Source organism: Solenopsis invicta, chromosome 9, assembly GCF_016802725.1.
Source record: "Solenopsis invicta isolate M01_SB chromosome 9, UNIL_Sinv_3.0, whole genome shotgun sequence".
Taxonomy (NCBI): domain Eukaryota; kingdom Metazoa; phylum Arthropoda; class Insecta; order Hymenoptera; family Formicidae; genus Solenopsis; species Solenopsis invicta.
This window is the reverse complement of record NC_052672.1, coordinates 4,922,323-4,940,077: the sequence shown is the minus strand read 5'-3', so window position 1 is coordinate 4,940,077 and position 17,755 is coordinate 4,922,323. Positions and strand designations below refer to the sequence as shown.

The window sequence follows — 17,755 nt, the reverse complement described above, 5'->3', positions numbered from 1 at the left end:
TGTATGTGCGTGTGCGTGCGTGCGTGCGTGCGTGCGTGCGTGCGTGCGTGCGTGCGTGTGCGTGTGTGTGTGTGTGTGCGCGCGCGCATGTGTGTGTGTGCGTGCGTACGTGTGTGTGTGTGTGTGTGTGTGTGTGTGTGTGTGTGTGTGTGTGTGTGTGTGTGTATTTTTTAAGTAACTTTTTCGGACCGAGATAATCTCCAGTATTGGACGTCCCTCGTATTTTACGGGTTATGACACGTGGGTTTCAATTTCCGGAGAGCCGGTAGGAAAGAATCGACAGCGAAATGAATTCTGGAGTTTCTTTTTGCATCACTTGTAAAACCCCGTTCTGTCATTTCGATTGAAAGCGGCTCGCTATTCGACGCGTTGGACACGTTTCCGGACGTGGCAGCGAACGGAAAAGTGTCGCTAGGCCTTCTCGTTGCTGAAACGTAAAAAGCGCGAAACAGTGACGGTAATTTATTAACGTCTCGCAGAGTAACGTTGCTCCTTAGCGCAAATAGCTTCTGAGCGTGAAGAAGAAACATGTATGCCCAGCGCTCGCCCGCAGGTCTAAATAGCGGAGAGGAGACGTTTCATTTGTCAAGCCGCTCGTGCTGTGAGATATCCCATTGCCATAATTTGTTGGAAGTGCGACTGGGAAACCACGATCTCTGTGCGGGATGTGTATATTCATATTTCATGATTCGCGAGATATCACGTCGCGAGAAATTATTTAATGAAGCGTGACTTATTTAAATTTTGCATAAGGTGAAGCCGACGATTCGTACGTTTTCTCGATAGTACGCAAGACCGTTATGACATCACGTGTCATCTCGTAGAAAAGAGCCAAGGAGAACTGCATTGCTACTTGTGGGACAACTACATCTATTAATCTCCGAAGGCCATGTATTAGCGAAGAAGAAAGTCTTGAGGAATCTCGAAATTTCTCAATATCCCGTTACATTGCATCACAGGAAAAGCCGCGCGGAGCTTTTTACGGAAACGACACGAGTCATAGTAACGCGATGCAAAATGTCAAATGAATAGAATTTATCACTTTTACTTCGGTTTACGCAAAGCCAAGAAGACACTTGGTTTATTAAAAGTTTCTTACCTCATATATCCATCCAAGTCAATCCTTGTTATCATCTCTACAATTCTACGTTTTTTATCTAATGCGTACATATATTATTTATCTTACCTGCAGTCTTAGTCACAATACATCTATACCTCTAAGTTACACAACATGTTCTCCATCACACTTTTCTTTTTACAATATTGTTACAGATTATTTATCCTACGCTCTTGTGCTCATCTCCCGTTTCCTTCCTCTTCTTCAACATTTTTTTTCTCTCTTTCCATTATTTCTGCAGTACATTATTCTTTGTTACATCTAACTTCCCAGTTCATACTTTACTGTATACCTACTTATTTTTATTTCTTTTTTTTTTTTAATCTGTTTCTCGTCTTATTGCATACTTCTATGTAGTGTTAAATATAAATACAGTCCAGTTTCTCACCACAAAATATACAATTCCAAATGTTTTTAACCAACCAAATTATGAAATATTTATTCATCTTCTCCGCATTACTGCATCTTAATTTGCATCTTAATCAGCGCGCTCTGAGACTCTTCCTCTTATTCTTAAATTATTTAAACATTATTTCTTTAAATATATGTCCTTTTCCTTATCTCTCTTTTGTTATATCTTGCTACTGAAATACTGCTTCTCCTATTGTCTCTGTATATTTTTTTTTAATATTTTAGCTGATTTGTCGAATAACCGAAGTAACCGGAAACCATTGAATTTCTCTGTTGCAGAAGGTGGACCCTGAGCTGATATTTACAAAACAGGAACGAATTGGGAAGGGTAGCTTCGGCGAGGTTTTTAAGGGTATTGATAATAGGACCCAGCAAGTTGTTGCCATCAAGATTATCGATCTTGAAGAGGCGGAAGATGAGATCGAGGACATACAACAGGAGATTATGGTTCTGTCGCAGTGTGACAGCCCATACGTCACCAAGTATTATGGGTCTTATCTCAAGGCAAGTAGAACAATATATTCTTTTCCAATATTTAAGGAAGTCCTCCAGTTTAAAAAGATAAAAGAGAGTTAATTGGTTTTTTATTTATATATATCTTTTAACAAAGGAATTTTTGGCATTAGCCATCTTTTAAATAATTAACAAAATTTAAGCAAAAAAATTATAATTTGTTATTTATTGATATTTTCTTTATAATATTGATGTCAAAAAAATTGAAAGAGAGTTATTTATAACTGTTGTTTAAATGTAAAAAAAAAACTTTGCCACACTTTCATTAATATGATGTTTAAGGATGTACGTCTCAAAACATTACCAAAAATATAAAAATTTCGTAGATTATTCTATTATTATGTTTGAGTGTCTGTCTAAAATTTGAGTATAATTCTCTTATTGATTTAAAAGTTATTTAATTTTTCGTTCACTTTTTGATTCTTATGTAAAATCGCGTTTAGTGCTTATTTGCAATTTTGATTAAAAAGTACTATTACGAATTAAATTAGAATTTTTACTTATTAATAAATCTCTATTGAATGAATACTTAATTCATGCACAAATTCATTTGAATCTACTTACTCTTATTTAAAAGTTATTTATTTAAAACTGCAGCAAACGATATTTTTATTGCATAAATCATTATAAGCCAAATTTTTTGTTGTATTGTTGGTATCAAAGTTCGGGTGTTCACGATTAAAGTTTTTGTCGTTGACTAGAAAGAAAAAGAATAAACTTGAGAATCCTGCAGTTTTTAAATTTCGATAACTTTTAACTGGTATTGTAGAACCAACACTCTTTCAAAGTAATTGTATAATTTACGATCATTTTTCATACTGTCACGAAAATAACATGGTGAAACTTCATTTTTGTAATTCCAAAATAAGTAGTCTTTAAACTTCATTCTTTCTTATATAATTTTTCAAAATTCTTATATTTTCTTTACGATTGAAACTTTTCTTTCCATAAGACTGAATACTATTTTAGAAAGTTATATTTTAAGTTAAAAAAACTAGAAATTTAAAAAATACAGAAATATATTAATTATAAATTTATTCTCAAAATTTCATAAAATTCTTATATGAAAAGACTGGAGGATCTCTTTAATCGCATTGCCCCATTTGAATTTCTAGTATCATCTGTCGTTTGGGTCAATATGATAAAAACAAACTCTAAAAAGTAAAAAACAATTTTGCCGAAAAAAGATCTTACATTAATATACGAGATTTTCATCAAAAATGTCAGAGGAAAAAGTTTTGAATAAAATATTAATAAGAAAATAGAATACATTTTGGTAAAATACGTCCAATAGACTCGAATAGAACACGAAGATTAAAAAAAAAACTCTGTTGTTACGGTCGTCAAATTCTATCTGCCGACGATACAAAAGACTGGCCGAGACACTCCTCTTTTTATCGCTGTTCTATCCCGATGAATCGCCACCGTATAATCGCACAGGTACAAAAATAAAAGCCCGTTATCGAGGGCACTTGGCTGTTAATGCTGTTACGTCCCATCATTTTTCATACGGCAAAGAATAGGAAGGGCTTGACGGTCGGTTAACTATTGCTTCCGGCTCGGCTGTGTCGCGTCGTCCGCTGCTTCCTCTTCCTGCGAGAGATTCAACGAGCACAATCGGGAATACCGCAAATCCCCGCGAATTGTTGCATGACGCCGTAGTAATGAGTGATTTTTATTCAAAAGTGTTTTAGTAATGTGCTTTCATTATAAATTGCTTATTTATTAATTTTTAAATGAAATATTATATTTAATTGAAAATAAATTTTTTTCGGACAAGCGTATACCGAAGGAGAAAATATCTAAACATTTGTATTAATTTTCACTGAAATGATAAAAAAATTGATAGAATTATTAGAAATTATTTTGGATAAAATATAGATTTTTTTTTCAAGGTTTTTTTAGTTTTTTTTTTACATTTCTTTGGGAGAAAACATTTGCGCGCTTTGAGCGAATGTGATTTTATACCGTTCTATCGTGCGCACCAGGAAAATCATGTCGATCAACGGGATCGAGATCCGAGCGCTTCACGAAAAGGTCGCGGGCGGTCGTTCGTTTGCATAAGTCTCGTGTTCCACTGGCGAACCCAGTGAACCACGACGTGAAGATTTTACGTTTTACGTGATCATCGACTCGCTTTCGATGTTAAGAGGAGACGCGTTTTCTTGCTCGTAACGTTTCGTTGCATTACCGGCGAGCCGGAGCTATTTGCGATACTCCGAGGAGGAGAAGGAGACACAAGAGGAGCAAACATTGTCCGCATTCTGAAACGAATGCCAGAATTTTCGACGACTTAAGCGGAACCGAATTTTTGTCCTCGTCACCCAGCTCGTTCGTATCTCTAAATAGTCTAGATAATTTAAATAATACGCGAAGTACTTTTCTAATCATTTTACTCCTAGGATTTGAGAAAATCGGATTTTTGTGTTTAGAGGACTCCAGAGAGTTTTTTTTTAATTTTATCGAGTTTTTCAGGTTTTATGCGTTTTTTCTTCATAATCCACCAACGATTAATAAAAGTCGCTGTTTAATTAATAATTCTATTATCAATTAATTTCAATTTAATTTATTAATTAATATAATAGATGCACATTTATCTATTATATACGAGGTGCATTCTGCAACAAATTGATCAGTCTTGGATTCAATCATTTTTTATTCAATTCATTTTTTGAGAAAAAATAATTTCATTCGTGTATGAAGTCTCAAAATATTCGTCACGTATAGTAATTTTTTTCGTAAATTTGCTAAAAAATAATAAAAAATTGAATTTTTAATTATGATTAGTATTTAAAGGACTATGAAAATTAAAAAAATAAATAAATAAATTACACTATTTTTTTAATTTTCTGAAAAATTGAAAAAAAAAAAGATTTTATTAGATTAGTTTTTATAGATGATTTTTTTAACTGTGAGTCCAACTCAATAAAACTCCGTAAGCCCACCCCCGAAAACCCTGGTTTTCCAGTTATTTGTAAATCTTTCTAAATTTTGCAGGCAGCTCCTTATGAAATTCACGGATTCTTCTTGATTATAGAGAAAATCCGTTATACTTATTTATTAGAGCGCCATATAGGAATGAAGTAAATTACGTTTGCGGAAAGTACTTTTCTCTTAGGTATTCACAACATGCTCATATCTTAATAATTATCAATTATATGTACCTACCGCTACTTTCCCATATTACCCCGTAATAGCGACAAACAATTACTCGGTCCGAGATGTCGCAGTGACAACGAATAAATCATAAGCCTCGCGGCCCCGTTAACAGAATGGGACAAAGTGAATCCACGCGATCGTTATCGAGGATTGTTGAGGGACCGTTAATTGCAGCAAAAGGGGGAGGATCGCGCGCCGTCTCCTCGAGACTGCGCGAGACTACGAGAGAACGGATTACTCTCGCGCGCTCTTCTACTGACCTCCCCTTCGTTTTCGTAGCCGAAAATCGCGGAAAGTCGGTGTTATTACTTATGAAATGAACCAAGGCCCGATATCGCGCCTGACCGGGAGAAATTTCCTTAATCACCGCGCGAAACGGTCATTAACGATCGTTAGTTAGTCGCTCCCGCGAGCGTGAATACTGAATACGGGTCGAAATACGCTCTCGTCAATTTGCGCCGCGACGTCCGCGACTTGGAAACGGGGCGCGGGCGTTTCCGCTCACGCGCTCGCATAGATAATTGTGCAAACGTTATTAAGCGATCGTAATTATCGAGCTCGCGATTGATATTACGAAATGACGCTGCGGAGCGTTGTAAATGGCGCGACGAGCCGTCGACTTAAGGAGGTGTACAAGTGTATGTGATTAAACGTGGTTATGAGACGGTCGACCAATGAGGGGTCTTATTTATCACGAGGACGGGATAAATAGTTTGATTTGCGCAAGGTAAAATGTATTTAAGCGGCGGAAGTGTGCAACGAAGAAGGAATATGGGGAAAGATGGTGTTTCTTTGACTCATTTTAATTTCGACTCATTTGGATGTCCTGAGGGTGAAGGGGAGAAGGGAAGAGATTCTCTACTGAAATTTATTTTTTTTTTTATTTTTAATTTTTTAATTTTGTGAATTTTATTGAATAATTTTCTTTTTTGTATTCATCATTTTTTTCTTTTTATTTTTTTTAATAACTTTTATAATTTTAATTTAATAACATATAGTTTTAATAATATTTAGCAATGTTTTATTTAGAAGATTTTTTTAGAAGATTTTTTTATGTTCTTTTCTATATTTAAAAAAGACAATGTAAATGTAAAATAGAAGCAAAGGCCAAGGTGAAGTTTCGACAAAAGATATAAGGAAATTTTAATTTTGTTAAGATTGAATTAATAATATGGAATTGTTCTATCGTTTTTATATTATTTTAGCTCGTTCAAGTCAATTTTTATATCTCGTATTTTATATAAAATTTTATATAATGTAAAGAAAAACGTTAAACATATAAATATTTATATACTGAGTAAAAATAAAATGATTCTAGCAACTATAATTTTAACAACTCTGAATTTTATGTATCTTCCGTTAGTTTTACGAAGCAATAAGAACCAAAGTAATACTAAAAAAATATAGTCACTGCAACAATTTATGTGCGCTGTTAATTGACAGTGAAATAGCCTCAATTACATTATACAGACTTCGTACTCTTAAAATATGACAATTATATTTTTCTAGTTTAGACAATTTTTTTTTTTTTTTAATAAAGCATAATAATGTAATAACTAATTAATCATTTACTGCAATATACTTTAGCAATGCTTTACTTTATCCATAATATATTTTTCGTTGAGATTATTTTGTGTAGGTATATTGGATTAAATATTCATATATGGCCAAAATAATCATGAAATGTAAGGAGTAAGAACGAAGGATTCCGAGTTCGAATCTCAGTCGACTCAATTTTTTCGTCTAAATTTGTTTTGCTATTTGTCTACAGTTATCTAACGAATGATTATATTTCTATAGTTCATATAACTTATTTGTTATTTTTACTCTCATATAACTTATTTAATATTTTTATTCTAACTTTACAATGCAGAGTTGAGGCGCTACTTGCCCTCAAAGTTCCAGTTGCTGGCACAACTTTTTTCTCTGAATAAAAATATGATATTAACTCCCCTTTATGCGCACCTTTTACACGTATATTGATCAGAAATGCGTCAAAAGTGTTGTACCTTTGACCAAAATTTAAATCTACAAAAACATACATATCAATGTCAATACTTGAAAGAATATTCTAAAATTGTTTTTTGTATTTTTAGACACCAAAATAAAACTTGCCACAACGAAAAATGTCAAGCCTGGTCAAAGATATAACATTGTCTTTCCCTATTGTTGTGGTAAATGTCAAAAGCCGGGCGAGGTTTTGCGATACTTCCGCGTCCGCGTCTCTCAGCTCTCGCCATCAAATTTTTCCGTTCCACTGTACGACACGAGTGAAACAATGGCACGATCCCGCGATGACACATCGGTGGTTATTACGGAGATGAAAGAAGGCGCGTGCTCGCGGGTGCCTACGCGTCCGTCTACGCGCCTGATGTCATCGTGTAACGGATGTACCATGGCCACGTCGTTGCTGCCTCGATCGCCGCGGCTTTCCTGCCTTCGGAAACTGTTATTAAGACAGGACCAAGTCGGTCAGCAACGGTTATCGGGTGACGGCACTCCTCGATGCGATAGCTTGCGTGCCGAGAGTCGGACAAGAAAATTTTCACTGTTTCCCCATAATGCCTCGTACCACAAGTTTTCCTTTATTTAAAGAGATTCGCCCATGCATCGCGTGTTACAATAGTCATCATTTCGTAAAAAGATTTTATGAATTCACACATCTTGTGAGACGTTTGAGACTAAGTAGTCTTAGCTCGAAAAATTCTTGGAAATTTTGGAGAAAAACTTTTTTTTTTTTCAGTTTTCTACTTGCTGTATTTTTCCAGATTTTTTTCTCTCAAGACGCTGTCACTTTTATTTCTACGTCAATGATTTTAATATTTCTTTCACATTTAAAAGTTTTAATAAGTCCATCGATAAACTCATTATCACAGTTGTATTTTTTCGTAGTTTTTGAATGCAAGCGAAAAAAATATGGTGTTTTTCCTCGGTTTTATTTTCGCTGGAGAATTTAGATTACCATTCGAGATTCAATCTCGTGGAAACTGCAGCTCCAATTCGATTACGTTTGTTTATAAGATACCGTGGAAAATGCAATGATTTGGATTATTCTGCAGACGCGTTTATTATGCAAACTGCGATATTTATACGTATTCCCTACGTTTCTGAAACGGTATGAGAACACGCATAGATGTTGGGTAAGTTAGACGAACAAGACGACTCTCGCAAGACTCAGCGGCACTCCTTCGGATTTCTCAATCCGGATGTATCGTCTATGACGAGGGCGTCCCGCGATTTTTCTCTCGTTTCCTCTCACCGCTCGTAAAAGAGGATGGCCAGGAATATCGCTTCATTATCGATATTTTAAAAATAATCTTTCGAAGCTGGCAAATTAATAAAACGAGCGCTGCACGTGTAGCTCATGCTATTTTCTGTTTATCGCTGTGTATCGCTATCAATATTTGCCGTTATTTATTTAAAATTTTCTAAATAATTATCTAAATAAATAGCTTTAGCTTATCTTTACCTAAATTCATTATAATGCATGCTATCTTTATCTTCATCTTAGATAAAAGAAGTGTTATTTAAATTAATGGATAAGAGATAATGTGAACAATAATGAGAATGAAAGAAGTACAGTGTCCTCAGAGTCTAAAACTCCAAGTTACTATTTTATTCTAACAGGAGAATTTCTCAAACAACAAGATTGCTTTTCAAAATTCATTGCTAGTATTGAATTTTATACGTAACGTGAACTATAGATTTTATTGATAGTACGTATTAGAATGCAACCTAGATTGCACAGATCAGTAGCAGTGCGATATAAAAATTGTCCCAAAACTATAAATTCGAAAGCTCTTATAAGAAATTTTGTCAGGCATTATGTAACGTGAGTTACATATTCCTTTTATTTTTTTAACTTCAGCTTTTATTTGCGCATTGATTTAAATCCAAAGAAGAATATTTTCAGATTAAATAATTTGAAGAACTTTTATTTGTAAGAAATAAAGCTTTAGAAATAAAACTGTAAACGTATTGTTTTCATATTCTAAATTGTTTCGCTCAATAGATGATGTCTAAAAATTATCTAGATGAAACCATATAAAATTTCATTTTTTATCTAGATAAATTAAAATCAATTCATCTCTATTTTATTCCAGATACATTTACGTGTAATTTAACTTACCTTTATCTAGATAATTTTAAGTTATCTAAGCGCAACGCTGATCGCTATGCGTGCTGCTCTTGATGTCTCAACACCAATTTTCATTATTAAAATCATTGCGAGCGAAGTGCAGGCTTGTACGTTATATAAAATCATTATGTAATGCTTTTTAATAACGATGCAGATCCCGGCGGTATATCGCGATAATTAGAAGCATTTTTTTACGGAGCGCGATTTTACCCATGGCATGTAATATCTGCTCTCTATACGAACAAAAATCCGCGACGCTTCTTTTCCTTTGCCCTTTTATGTTCGCGGCTCATTGTGCTCCAAACAAAAGACAATACCCGCGCTCTGCACTAGAATAGAAACGGTACGGCCGAAATTTTACGAATGGACGGGCATAATTGCAGGGCACTCGTTTCGACGAAGCCGTCTCTCTTCTTAATGAAATTACGGTATCCTCACAACTTCGTTTTTCCGCGCTTTGAATCAAAGAGCGAGACAATTGTGCGGTGCATCCGTCATCCTTGACAAAGCGGACAAAGCATTGTCGCAGACGGACTTGTGTATCAAAATTTTGAAATCTCGATTTACGATCGCGGACGCTTCAAAGGATATAATGTCATGTGAAGAATGTCAAGTAGGTCGCGTGTCAATTTTCCGCAGAAATCACCGCAATTCTACCACTCTGGCTTTACTTTTGCGGCCGAGATTTACGGTCAGTTGCTCGATCGATACTGGAAAACACGTTCTCTGATAATAGCAGGTCGAGTGAAGAGGGTGCTTTAACTCTTTGTAACCTTACGTGATGTTGTGCTTTATCGTAAAAGTATCGTCGTCGTCATCGTCGTATTGTCGTCGTCGTGAGAAATAACTCGCAGTTGGACGTTAATACAAACGTGGAATTTAAAATGTAAAGAAAAAAAAATTAAAAAGCCGACAGGGGTTTTTATTCCTGAAGAAAAACTTGGATTTTTCGTAGGATTCTTTTTTTGAAAATCATGGTAAATTTTCATGGGATTTTTGGAAGGAATTTCTTACAAGGAATTATTTTTATATTTCACCTTTTTCTGGCAAAATTATTTTTTAATTATTTTTCTTAATGCAAAATGTTGACAGTTGATTAGCAATAATAATACGTATCCATGTACATTATAACTATCAATCTTCAGTTCCATAATACACATCATTCAATTTACGTATGAATTTCATTTGCTATGAATATACGTATACATTAATTTTTGTTAAAGAAGTTAGCGACAATATGTCATTCTAAATTAGCATTGTGTGATTTATCACCTTTCGAATACTGTACTTCCGATGAACTGGCGGACAGTTTGTTAGGTGCTATTTAGTTTATACATACATATTTTAGTATGATATTTTCAAAAATATTTAAAACTTAAATGGCTCTTTTGTGATTATATATGATTAAAAAACATTAAAAAGCATAAATAATGAAATAAAAATATTTTGAAGCAGTATTAAAAAATTCTGCAATCTTACCTGGAATTTTAAATAAAGTGTTCTTAGAAAATTCGAGAATTCTCCCGTCTTATACAAAATTTGAGTAAACACCCTGACAAGAGGAAGAAAGAAATGGAATAAACAAAGAAATTCAAATTTCGGTAGGCTTGAATGCATGCGTTTTACATGAAGTCTGCATCCTGCACTCTGCAAAATGCAACGCGACATGCAAAATGGAGACAAAAGCGTTCAGCGTATGGGTGATTAATGGGCTGATCGATTTCTCATTGCTCTTTTTGGAGCGCTATGTCCTTTTGTACCTCCGTTTCGTAAAATGGCAGGAGTGCCGTTGGCATTGACGGACGACGCGACGGAATTAATCTTCGCTTTACCGTGCTCCGTCCCTTCGGATTCGCGCTCTTCCGCGTCACGCGTTCGTATAACTAAAACGCCGAATTAAATAAATGCCGAATAAATTGCAACTTGCACCCGTGCTCGCGAGTAAATCGGCTTAACTGCATCTGCGCGATTAGCCACTTCTTTTTCCGGTGGGCGCATCAGACATTTGAAATCCTACAATTTATAGGGGTTTTAATTGTACATTGTGTTTGGTTTTTTTTTCTCAATTATATCAAGTGCGTTTGTTTCTAAACGCACAAAGTACACCTACAAAAGTAATGTCCAAAGTTTTATTAAAAATGAATACAAAATAATCCAAAGTCGTTTAGTTTCGACAAAAGGTCGCGATTTTCGATTATTATTGTGCTTGAATTACGGTTATTATTGCATTCTATTATGATGATTTATTATATCCGAATCTTCTCTCCTCAAAGCTGAAATTATGCGCCTCTGTCGTCACTCGCCGAGAGTGAAAGCAACCGATTACCGGACTCCGTCAATTAACCATAATTGCCGCGAACTGTGACGAGGGTAAGGTGGAAGGGGAGCGAAAAGTAATCATTGACTACGCGAGAGGGGCGAGTCTATTCTTGGCTCGTATCGAACGAGAGATCCGGACCATTAGGAAATTGGCCGACTAATAATAGATCTTTTGCAACGCGAGGACTCGCAACTCGTTACGTAAAGTGACTCCTTAAAATTTTCGTCTCTTCCGCGATAAAAACACTTGCGTGTAAAAATACACGCGCGAGATGCGCCCGCGTGCGATTATATTTTAATTTCTCTTTCGAATCGGAGAATGAAAGGAGAAGGAGAACAAGAAATTACGCAGTCGAACGCATTCCAATCAACTTGACGGCTCTCGATCATGATCTGCCCAACAATCTGTTCTAGCGAGGCTCGTTAATTCCCCAGTCTGCCGATTACAGATTAACCTGGAATTTACTTTCTTCTTATCTCCGTACTTCTTCGGGTCCGATTCACGATTATCTTGAAATCGATATCTCTGATAGCGCTCTCGATCGCCTGACATTCGTCTCACGCGTCCTCTCGAAGGAGGAAGGAGGGATGACCCTCCATTCGCGTAGAAATCCACGGCAAAAGTGGCTGGCGCGAAGTCGAGTTGAACAAACCGTCTCTCGACAACCACCTATCTTGAGAGGATCTGGAGGAGAAAAAGCGGGGTGCGCTTCGAGCAAGCCTCCTGACCGGTGCGACGGTGATAAATGGTGTAATTTTATGGGCAGCCAACGCTCGCCGTCGTCCTGGCGAATGCCCTCGTAGTCCGGCACGATCGACCCGCTTAAACTACGAAAATTATTCGCCATAAAACGACAGCGTGCGTCAACTGCATGAACGTCGAACGAAAGCCGGAGCCAAGACTTATGAAGAGTCTCTTACCAGAAGAGAGACAGAGAGAGAGAGAAAGAGAGATCCCGTAAAGGGAGATGGTTATGAAGAATCTAACAGTGCTTTCGCACGAGGCAATGTCCTGTCGTTTAGCTAGTCCTCTTTGGTATTAAAATGAGACGATAAAACGGCAGTTGCGTTTTTACAAAAGTACAAAATTACGAATAAGTAAACCATACTAACCAGTAATGAGTTAGAAAACTTACTCAACCAGTATTGTCTAGCTACTAGATCGGATCGGCTAGACCCATTTTTATTCGGGTTTATCTCGAAACGTCTGATACCTCATATCTATCGCGAGATTTCGATTCACTAGTAGATAATGTCGTACATTCAGCGGAAGTTCAACTTATACAATCGTTCGTAAAATCTCCCTGACGCGACGCGATTGACGTTTTGTTTTTCACGATGCGTACACGTTCGCTCGACGACACCCGACGACGAGAAGAGCTGCGTATAGCATACACGGTGACGTGTAATTGCAAGGCCGCGGCCAGCGGCGCACCTCCGAGGGTCGGCCGAGTGACTCCTCGCAAGGGAGGGGGGGAAGGGAAAGCAGGGAGGGGATCAATTAATTATTTCTTTATAATCGATTGGGGGCGAAGGGCGTAAATCTTCCAGTATCCTAGCGCAGATCACTATGGCTCGGGCCGCGCTGTTTATTAACGCGCGATAACTCATCGGTTTTATCGTCCTTACTCGCTAGTACCCACTACACCACTATTAACGCGCGCTGTGTAATTTATCCGATAAGTCGCACAGTGATTGGTCATCGATGTCGGATATAATTACCGCTAAAGGAGAGGAGGAGATCCGGTCGGCGATGACGCGCGTTGCCTTGGAGCAACGAGCGCATTGCGCTCGTGGAAAATTAATAGGCCGGCGCAGGAAACGGCGGGCGCACGTTTTTCCTTAACGGGCCCGCATTAGACGGTAATTTACGGCTGTTCGAAGGGGGTACGATAAATCTTCATTACCGCGAACAACACCGCGAGATTAATCATATCGCTGTCCGTCGTTGAGGAAAAGGTCGGTCTCATCCCCCCGTGGCGAGGATGTTGCCCGCTTCGTATCGCCACTTCACGGTTGATCCCTCACGACTTGGACGATATAATAATACACGGTCACGCGATACGTCGCCTTTCGCGAATGATGGGGGGGAGGGGGGAAGTACGTGGTATATAAATAAAAATCCATCCTTCCCGCGGAATCACGCAAATCGTTAAAATGTCTTCCCTTAACGCAACTCGAGATGCTGCTCCGCGCGCAGATCGTTGAAATTTTCTTAGAAATGTCGGCAGCGAGGCAGAAGCCGGCTAACACTTCCGGCACGTGTTTCCCTTAATTACGTCTCAAGGCCCGGGTATGATTAGCGAGCGTTCGTCGAAATGATCTATTTTCGTTCAATTGGCGGCCGCTCGGGATCCTTATTGCTGCGCCGGAGTGTTAAGCCTATTGCATAATGAAAAGCACAGACAATAGGAATGGGAAACGGGGGAATAAGGAATAAGAAATAATTCACAATGGCGATAAGAGCCGTCCAATCAGAACTCGGCAGTATTCCGTAAATAACCGACTACAATACAATTGTGCAATACTACAAACTTTCTCAAAAGTTTGTCGGATCTCTCTAACTGGGTCCGATTTGGCCAGTAACAACAATATTTAAAATTTAATAACACAGAGAGTATGTATAATTAGAAACTATCCCATATGACTACAAACGACAGTTTTCAGCAATTTTAAATCACTATAACCGGTCGGACACAGGCAATAGGAAACGGAAATCTATTCGCGTTAGAAATTGTATTCCCATTGCCCGTTCCACGTTCCGATACTTTCTGCAGCTTCTGATTGGTTGAATTTTATTGCCCGTTGTTATTCTCTCTGTTCCTGTTGCCCGTGCACTTTTGTGTCTGAGGCGTTCACGTCTGTTACGCGTTTTACGCCGACGGTTCTCAATCTCATTCGTACTCGTTTCGCTCGACAGGGTACGAAGCTGTGGATCATCATGGAGTATCTGGGTGGCGGCTCGGCCCTGGACTTGATGAAGGCCGGTAGCTTCGAGGAGATGCACATCGCCGTGATATTACGCGAAGTGCTCAAAGGGCTGGATTATCTGCACAGCGAGCGTAAGCTCCATCGCGATATTAAAGGTACGTCTACTCGATAAGGCGCGAGAGGTGTTTGTTGGTACTTTAACAGAGATATCGGAGAAAAGATATCGCGCTATCCGATCGATTTAGCGAGACACCAAATATCATACTGATCAATGCTTCATGTAATATCCGCATGAATAACTGTACTAATTACAATGCAAAATAATAATAATAATAATAATGACTATTGAATTGCAACAACAAAACAAAAATGAGTTAACGTAAAGTAAATTAGAGATAAGCAAGATGCACCTTAATAGATGAGGATTAGCGCAATGCTTAAGCGTAATTTTTAAAGCTTTAGACTTTTGATACTATAAAAATCACGTATAAATATATTGTATAAAGATAAAATGAGAGAATTACAAATGAGAGTGTAGCAAATTAGTAATAGCAATACAAGGTAACGTATAGGAAAAATAATAATGAATGAGAGATCGTAAGAAAAGTTAAACAGCTAAAAGAAAACAAAACGCAATTGGCAAATATTAGTAAGTGAGTGCACAAGTCTTAGCATGGCAACATTGGTTGATATTACGACGAATTATATGGAAAAGTGACTTCAAGAGATGTCTATTTAAAAAAAGAGTTGATGCCATGTAAGTTATTTTTTATGTTATGTTGTATAAGCAAAGATGAATTTAAAAAAAAGGATATTTGCATGCGGTAATAATGTAGGAGTTTTGGAAAAGGACAAAAACGATAGATATAACAAAACATTGGAAATTTTGCAAATTGAACACAAACGAATATTTTTTTTTAAGATTTATTTTCCCTGACACAAGGTAGCGCTATAAATAATTCAAATCGAACCAACACTTTGTTATAGACAGTTCTTGATCACTTTTCCAATATATCAATTTTCGTAATATCCACCAGTATTGATACGCTATAATAAAAGCAATGCAAAAGAGCCAAGACTTTTGCAATCTGATATAATCAACGTAGCAAAACAAATACAGAAACAATATAGAGGCTGCGTAAATGAGCTGATTTTGGCCTCCGGAGTGGCAAGTATTGAATAAGTGCAAAAATTTGTACCGATTTATTATTAAAATTCAAACAGTAATTCGTATGTAAAATTTTTTTATTAATTAATGATGTAATTGCCATGGTTTGCTATTTTTTCCTAACGTTTTGGTAGTATATGGATGCCTCGATCATAATAAACGATCTAAATTTTGTGTTGAAGAAAGAAGAAATATAGTTTTCGACGGTTTCTCCTAACATACGATTTTTTTTCCGTTCAAATTGTTTTATAATGATCGATGCAAGTAATAATCCAAATGCAGTCTCTCACTGTACGTTTACTTGGCGCAAGACACTACCGCGTCTCTTGATGCGATATTGGGAGAATACGGTGATATATCTCATTTCAGTTCATCTTTTAGTTTACGTAAAGTCTGTTTTGCAATATGTACTTTTACTTTGTCATGGTGAAAAATGACTCTCTTACGATTGATCCGAATTGGACGCTTCTTCTGCTTTAAATTACTTTAAATTGTCCAATTGTTGATGGTACTTGACAAAATTAATTAATGCATAATTAACAGTATACTGTTTTATTTGTGCATGGACTAATTTTCATCAATCTTGTAGCGGCGAATGTTTTGTTGAGCGAAATGGGCGACGTCAAGTTGGCCGACTTCGGTGTAGCCGGTCAGTTGACGAACACCACCAGTAAACGAAATACTTTCGTCGGCACGCCATTCTGGATGGCACCCGAAGTCATCAAACAGTCTGCTTACGATTCGAAGGTAACTATATTAATTAAATTTCTTCATATACTGCGATATGTATTCGCATATTGTTGTAAATTGGGTTTATCAAATATACATGCGTATCTTACATATGAAAATATCCGTGTTTGTTTCCGAAATCATTTCTGAATATACATTATTGTCATTTGCGCAAAATAAAATTGAAGGGTATTTTATAAAAACCAATCAAGTTCAAAAAGCTAACTTTCAAGAAGCAAAAAATTTCCCATCTTTCCCAAACTGTTCGTTGTATATAAATGTGGTAATTTTTCTCCAGATATACAGAGTGTTCGATAATAGTTGTCCCAGCATTTTACCATAGGAGCACGCATTTGTAATTTCTAATATAATATGTTAGAAATATATTTCCGTCGGTAAATCATGCTCCTATGGTAAAACGTGGGGACAACCATTATCGAACACCCTGTATAATATGTAAAACAAAGTTCGCTTTAGTTAATATTTGGGGATCTATTTAAAAGAAGAAAATAAAAATCTCTGAACCTGTTTTGTTCTTGCGAATATATTATATCTAATACCTATTTCTCTTATAATATTGTTACGCCTGGCAAACACTCTCACTCGCGACGTTCGCGCACGAGAAAGAAAACACAGAACTCTTTTAAACACGAACTTTAATCATTCTTTTTCTACACGCAGCACTACGAGAATGAGAAAACACATCTGTCAAACGCGACTGATCCAACTCAACTCGTCAACTGTCTCTCAGACGCAATGTCAAGACGATTTTCTTCTTCTTAGCATGTACGAGGAACCACGCCGAGCGCATCCTCACTCGGTCGTAACACTACTCCCCCGCTCTTCAAGATTGTCGTTCCAACAATCTAACGGAGAAAATACTTGCTGCCTTCTGCCAGCTTCGTGTCGTCTTCAGGGTTTCCGGCGTGACTTCTTGTTCTACCTTGGAAATCCCTCACAAGTTACCGAGCTACAGACCTCTTGAACCCGACGAAATTTTAGTGCAGCTCTACTCTTCTTTTTCCAAGTCCGCTCTTTCTTTCTTCGCGCTGAAAATCTCTTCGCTGTTGACGTTAGCCATGAAGTCTTCAGGTGGGAGAGGGGGAGGCTTTCGTAGACTCAACATCCCGAAGGACTCTTCGAGTCCTCGTCTCGGCATTTGCCCAACGTCGGCAGCTCACGAAAGAAACCATGGTAAAAAAAACCGTAGTCGAAACGGTCTTCTTAATCGATTTAAAATCTCTTTTTTCTCCGGAAGTTTACATTAAAC

At 37.2% G+C, this 17,755-nt stretch overlaps 1 protein-coding gene across 4 annotated transcripts in view; it reads left to right on the top strand.

Moving 5' to 3' along the window:
• LOC105196172 (serine/threonine-protein kinase 26) overlaps nucleotides 1-17,755 on the top strand; it is a 151,693-nt gene that overhangs the window by 123,408 nt on the left and 10,530 nt on the right. For all 4 annotated transcript variants that reach the window (XM_026136789.2, XM_026136788.2, XM_011161955.3 and 1 more), the window contains 3 exons: nucleotides 1,808-2,032; nucleotides 14,578-14,743; nucleotides 16,346-16,503. In XM_026136789.2, the coding sequence (XP_025992574.1) occupies nucleotides 1,808-2,032; nucleotides 14,578-14,743; nucleotides 16,346-16,503 (549 nt within the window). The remainder of the gene's footprint in view (nucleotides 1-1,807; nucleotides 2,033-14,577; nucleotides 14,744-16,345; nucleotides 16,504-17,755) is intronic.